Source organism: Apiotrichum porosum (assembly GCF_003942205.1).
Source record: "Apiotrichum porosum strain DSM 27194 chromosome Unknown scaffold_1, whole genome shotgun sequence".
Taxonomy (NCBI): domain Eukaryota; kingdom Fungi; phylum Basidiomycota; class Tremellomycetes; order Trichosporonales; family Trichosporonaceae; genus Apiotrichum; species Apiotrichum porosum.
The window spans coordinates 1,700,961-1,707,328 of NW_021167108.1; the positions used below are offsets into that span (position 1 = coordinate 1,700,961).

Consider the following 6,368-nt stretch of genomic DNA (forward strand, 5'->3'; position numbering starts at 1 on the left):
ACCCGGGCCCCGCAAAGCGGTGCAAGAGATATTATGTTTGGGTATACGTCATAGGCTGTCGCTCCCATCTCCGCCAAGAGCTGAGTGTCGCGCACCAGTTGAACGCCTCCGGCCCACACAACCAACGGCTGGCGGTTGTTTGCCTGTCGTCCAGCCAGTCTTCCATCCCCACACATCCCTCTCCTTCTTTCACCCCCATCCATCCTTCCCCACCCATCCACCCAACCCTCAGTGCACTCCTTTCATCGTCGCCATCGTCTACAAACATGCCCCCTCACGAACAAACCCCCCTCCTCACACCAGGCAACGGCCACACCGCCGCTGTTCGCTTCAACTTTATAAAGTCGAGCCGTCACCTTCTTTTTGGCTCGTGGCTCAATGCCCTCACCATCTTCGTCCCCATCTGTCTTGTCGCAGAGTATTCTCACTGGTCGGCCACTGCCCGTTTTGTGACCTCGTTCATTGCCATTGTCCCTCTCGCAAAAGTGAGGGCCGTTTCCGTAATCCACTAGCCACTGGACTGACATAGCTGCAGCTTCTCGGAGACGCTACTGAGCAACTGTCCATGGAAATGGGCCAGACAATCGGTGGTCTTCTCAACGCCACGTTCGGCAACGCTGTCGAGCTCATTGTTGCTATTGCTGCTCTTGTCCAGGGCCAGCTCCGTCTCGTCCAGACCTCCCTTCTTGGCAGTATCGTTTCAAACCTTCTCCTCGTCCTGGGCATGAGCTTCTTTGCGCAAGTTGAAAACACGTTCTCGGTACCGGGCTAATTTCGTTCAGTGCAGGCTTTACCCAGCAGGAGGCGCTGTTTGGTGCCACTGGCGCTCAGGCAAGCTCGTCACTCCTCACTCTTTCTTGCATTACGCTTATTATCCCCGCTGCTTGTGAGAGCTTCATTTCCATGGAGGCGGTACTGACTTGATCTCAGACCACGCATCGGCCAGCGACACCGGCGGCTGGTTCTCTCATGATGCGCCTGCCCCTCCTGATGGCTCCCTCCACGGTCTCCTTATTCTGTCGCGTGGTACCGCCATCATTCTCCTCTCGACCTACATTGCCTACCTCTTTTTCCAGCTCCGCACCCACGCGCAGTTGTTCGTCAGCGAGGCCGAGCAGGAGGAGGAGGTTGCCGACATGGACCAATACAGTGCAGGCATCTGGCTCCTCATCGTCACCACTGTGACTGCGTTTAGCGCCGACATTCTGGTCGGCAGCATCGATGACACGGCGACGACATGGAACATTCCCAAGGCGTACGGTTGAACCATTTGCGAGTGGCTGTGCTGACGTTTAACAGGTTCATTGGTCTCATCCTGCTCCCCCTCGTGGGCAACGCTGCGGAGCACGTTACCTCCGTTTGGATGGCCTACAAGGGCAAGATGGACCTCACCATTGGTGTTGCCGTTGGCTCGAGTATCCAGATTGCAGCCGGCATGATTCCCCTTCTGGTGCTCATTGCCTGGCCCCTTCAGAAGGACCTCACTCTCTACTTCGCCAACTTTGAGACAATTGTCATGTTCGTCTCTGTCTTGCTCGTCAACATGCTGCTTCAGGACGGCAAGAGCAACTACCTCGAAGGTCTTATGCGTATGTATCCCGCCCACATGTTACCCTCGCTGACAAACTTAGTCATTGCCCTCTACCTGGTCATTGCGCTCAGCTACATCGTGTCGTAAACTGTGGCCAAACGCCCGCATATTACATCACGAACCACTATCCATTGCAGGTGCCTCGTGTCTTCAATACCCGTCGTCATTCATTTCGGCCCTTCAAACCCCTTGCCTCGTTCGCAGCCTTATTTGGAGTACACGGTTCCAATTACCGTTCCCTATGCAGGATTTTACCCCTGCCCCCATCACTTAGGTCTTCGTGTCCCCTGTTACTTTGGTACTCGCGTCTTCCTCATTCGTTTTGTGGCCACAGTGCCGTCAGAGTTGCGTGGTTTATTGGGTATCGGCGTGGTAGGAGGTTTTGTAGCTACACCGTCAGACTCCGCGCGTCGTTTCTTGACTGGAGTGGACGTGTCCGATGTTGGCGTCTTTGGCTTGAGATCCGCTGCGAATGCTACTGCTTGATACCAACCTCCCAATGGTCCCCATGCCTGGGAAAGGAAGTCCTGAACTTCTTCATAAATGGCTTTCGACATGGGCTTGTTGCGAAGACGACCAGGAAAGTCGGGGTGGCGAGCGGCAATGGAATAAACGTGTGTGTCCACAGGGATGACGGAAGGCTGCACAAACGTCAATGTCCCGCCCAGGTGGTGCCCGGTCTCTTACCTGATCCATGCTCATCAGCATTACACAGTCCGCAACTTTGCGTCCAACGCCTTTCAGCTTCAGTAACTGGTCTCGCGTTTCGTTGATAGGCGCTGAGCGCCACTGTTCAAGTTCAAGCTCGACCTTGCCTTTTGACCGCAACATGTCCAGTGTTGAATCCAGGAAGCCAGCACGGTATCCGAAGCCCATTTCACGAAGCTTCTGCTCCAGTCCTTCCGTAGGCCAAGCTTCGGCCTTGGGGAATAGGCGGTATGTAGTTTGGCCAGAGCCATCAAGGGCATCAAGAACAAGTATCACAGGGGAGAAAGCGTCGCAAAGCCGATGCAGGAGCGATGTGATTCGGGGAATATGGTTGTTGGTAGAGGTAATGAAGCTGTAGTTAGTTGTCTGCCGTGGATTGCTATGACTCACGCCACTAGGCATTCCCAAGGGTCCTGTCGAAGTACACGTACTCCCGTTGCTGTGTCTTGCAGTTCAATCTGTGAAAAGAACGCTGGGTCGCGTATGCGCCAGTCGTCGTACAGGTCTCCGAGCTTTGGGTATCGAGTCAACTGAAAATAGTCTTCCAGCCAACGCTTGGTCAAGCCAGTCGAGTGGTCGCTGTCCCGATCCAGAGCATTGGCATGTATAGCGGTATAAAAGATTGCAGAAGGCGATTGGCGAAGGCAAACGACCCGGGGAGGATTATCGACAGCGCGAGAGTACTCCTCAACTTCATCGGACAGACGGTGACGGTGCCAAAGGAATGACTGGCCGACTGGAAGGGTATTCGCCAGAGTGAGATTGGGCGGGGTGAGCGGGAGCGTGGACCAGCCCGATGGGAATGGAGGCCGCACCAGCTGGGGTGGCATAGCAGAGTTGGTGGATGGTAAACTGTATCCAAAATCAGTCCTTGTATGTATCTTGGTCTGTATCTAAAATCACGGACTGTGCACCTGACCGGCCTGACTGGTCTACTTGACGTCATCCGCCCCATCTGCTTGCTATTTGACCCATTATTGTTGCGTGGCCCCCCAAATCAGAAACGCGTCCGGTATGACTCGCCACTACATGCTTGCAACCGCTATCATCATGGGCTGCTGCGTGCCAACCTTTCAGCCATTTCCCAACTGCCTTCTCATCTTCGCACATCGAGCGAAGAACTGTCATATATCTTCGCATACCGAAGTGTAAAGTGTACCTTGTCTTCTCTCGTACTTCTAAACTACCCCACCACACGGTGGAGCTTGTGCATGTCTGGGTTTTGTCAATATGCAGACCAGACAAGTCCACACTCACCACTCAGTAAGAGGTCTCCCTGCTTGAGGAACTGCTCGTAAATGACAGTCTTGTTTTGTGACGAGAGCTTGTCAGTCGTGATCACGCCGCTGACCTTGTCGATCGTGCAAGCAATGCGGCCGCTGGCGATGAACCTCGAGAGATCGCTGAGCAGCGTTAGAACCTGGTATGCAGTTTCCCAATGCAAGACTCACCGGTCAACAAACGCCTCGCTAACACCAAACGAGCGGCTCATGCGCTCAAGCGTAAGGCTTCGGTAACTCTCAAGAAGCTGTTGGTAGGCCTTGATACGCATTTCGCGAACATAGTAGCGGGCGTGGGGGGCGAGAATGGGGTTGGGAATGAGATAGTGCTGCTCCACCTCTGCCAATGCGAGGAAAAACGAGGCGTAGCTGCTCTTGTAAAGCGACTCGGTCATGTTGGCAAGGTGAGGGATAGATGCAATGCACCCATTAACCTCAGAGCTGGAAAGGATCTGCTCGTCAGTACAAAATGCTTTGCCGCCGTACGAGTACACACCTTGGCCTTGAGAGTCTTGCGGTCACAGCCAACAGCGGCAGCAAGAACAGCCAGGCCAACAAACTCCTCGTACTCCATGAGTTCGGTGGCAGTAAACGTCGAGAGCGAGTCGATGAGGAGGTCGGCTGCCTGCTTGAAGTCGCGAATGGAGAGGCAGTGAAGGGCACGGTACACCTTGAGGCGGTTGCGGCGGTCCCAGTCACCACCCGAGTCAATCAGCCTGCCATTAGCATATACGATCATCGAAAGGGTTAGACCTACTCGGCAGCCCGAGAGATACTGTTAATGACGAGCTGGACGTCCGAGCTGAAGAGTCCAATGCGGACCATGGCAAGAACAAGGTCGATGCGAGCTCCCAAGCCCGCCGTCTTCTCCAGAGCTGTCTCCAGAGCAGGGATAGCTAGCTCCTGTAAATGTCAGTCTGCCGTACAAATCAGATAGAACCTTACCTTGTTACCGATACGGCACAGGTACATGGCCTTGGACCTCAACAACTCCGAGATTTCACTCTCGCCCAAGTTCTCCTCCGCATCCTTGAGTTTGGTCTCAATAGACTCCAGTTCCTCGGCGTTCTTCTTCTCGAGTTCAGCAAGAAGGTCTGCCTTTGGAGGCTTCATTGACGTTGACCGGAGGTAAGGAGCCATCTCTGAAAAGCACAGTCAGCATCCCAGCGGCGGCGAGTGCGTGGAGACGATGACAGTTGACCTACCATCAGTCTCAACGGCTGTCCAAAACGAGGAGCTGGCCTCATCACGAAGACGCTCGACGTTGGCAATTTGGTAGTGCCACTGGGGGACCTTGAGGTTGGGGAAGGGAAGGGGGACGCTGTCGTCGGCCATGTTGCGGGGATGAAGGTGTTGATGTTGACGCAACGCATGAGCGCGAGACTTGAATCAATGAAGCGCACTCGACACGCGTTGTTGGATCACGTGGCCAATGACGTGTATAATATTCAGCTGTGTACTATCAGTGCCCTCCGGCCTCCGGCTATGGCCGGACGGTCTACCCAATCTAATCTCTCCGTCACAACGCGCAACCGAGAAACCCGCGCCGCTTTCTTCCTAGGTCTCTTCCTCTGCCCTCTCTACGTAGTACCATGCTTCTCAAATCCCGGCCGGCCCACTCACTTGTCGGCGCCCTGTTCAAAGCCCAACGCAATGTTCGACTCTTGAGCGCATCGACTAAGCCCCGCGTTTTGCTATTGGACCCTATCAACCTGGCTCATGAGGAGTTGGAGTCGCTGAAGAGCGAAGCCTCCCTGATTGTTGGTTTGAGGCTGGGAGCAGCACTGACATATGTAGCCTCTCACCAGCACCGACCGGGCCTCCTTTATCAACGATCTGAAGAGTGACTACAAGGATATCACGGCTATCTACCGTCACTTTAAGGGTACTGGCTCTATCAACGTATGTGTATCGTTGTTCAACAACCATTGACCTCCCAGATTACTGGCCGCTTCGACGAGGAACTTATTTCGCAGCTTCCATCGAGCTTGCGTTTCATTTCTCATAATGGTGCTGGCTATGACCAAAGTGAGCCTTGATACTGAAGATCCTTAGGGCTAACATCAGTTACGGTGGAGCCTTGCACGGCGCGCAATATTCAGGTGTCCAATGTACCCTCAGTTGTGGACGACCCCACCGCGGACACAGCCCTCTTTCTTATGCTGGGGAGCCTTCGACAATTTAACGTCGCGCTGGCCCAGGCTCAGGCTGGCAGCTTCCACAGGGGTCTCCCCCTCTCGTCGGATCCGCAAGGCAAACTTCTCGGCATCCTGGGTATGGGCGGCATTGGCCGGGCACTCGCCAAGCGTGCGCGGGCCCTGGGCATGACAGTCCAGTACCACAACCGCAACCAGCTTTCCGAAGACCTTGAACAAGGCGCCAAGTATGTTACCCGTGACGAGCTGCTGTCGACCTCGGACGTCGTCTCCCTCAACCTTCCTTTGAACGCGGCGACGAAACACACGATCTCAACTCCCGAATTCAAATCTATGAAGCCGTCTGCAGTCCTCATCAACACTGCACGGGGACCAGTCGTTGACGAAAAGGCCCTTATCACAGCCCTGGAGTCTGGTGAAATTGCCGGAGCCGGTCTTGACGTCTATGAGAACGAGCCCCAAATTCCAGCAGAACTTCTGCGGCATCCTCGGGCTATTTGTCTCCCCCACATTGGTACACTGTCGTATGAAACCCAGAAGGAAATGGAGGCGTTCTGCCTGCGTAACATTCGCACAGGACTGTCCACAGGCAAGCTTTCTACCTTCGTGCCCGAGCAAAAGGGCCGTTGGTAG

At 54.5% G+C, this 6,368-nt stretch overlaps 3 protein-coding genes across 3 annotated transcripts; 2 read left to right on the forward strand and 1 right to left on the reverse strand.

Moving 5' to 3' along the window:
- Positions 1–266: 266 nt before the first annotated feature.
- On the forward strand, positions 267–1,678 carry EHS24_000612 (uncharacterized protein; the record flags this gene model as incomplete). Its single annotated transcript, XM_028616436.1, has 6 exons — positions 267–485; positions 536–760; positions 802–886; positions 931–1,255; positions 1,300–1,589; positions 1,632–1,678. The coding sequence occupies 6 exons, from the start codon at positions 267–269 to the stop codon at positions 1,676–1,678; spliced, it is 1,191 nt and encodes a 396-aa protein (XP_028480293.1).
- Positions 1,679–3,477: 1,799 nt separating this feature from the next.
- On the reverse strand, positions 3,478–4,914 carry EHS24_000613 (uncharacterized protein; the record flags this gene model as incomplete). The annotated part of the gene is made up of 7 exons (XM_028616437.1): positions 3,478–3,482; positions 3,557–3,702; positions 3,751–4,031; positions 4,076–4,295; positions 4,337–4,482; positions 4,525–4,721; positions 4,785–4,914. The coding sequence occupies 7 exons, from the start codon at positions 4,912–4,914 to the stop codon at positions 3,478–3,480; spliced, it is 1,125 nt and encodes a 374-aa protein (XP_028480294.1).
- Positions 4,915–5,171: 257 nt separating this feature from the next.
- Positions 5,172–6,368, forward strand: EHS24_000614 (uncharacterized protein; the record flags this gene model as incomplete). Its single annotated transcript, XM_028616438.1, has 4 exons — positions 5,172–5,339; positions 5,377–5,481; positions 5,520–5,607; positions 5,647–6,368. The coding sequence occupies 4 exons, from the start codon at positions 5,172–5,174 to the stop codon at positions 6,366–6,368; spliced, it is 1,083 nt and encodes a 360-aa protein (XP_028480295.1).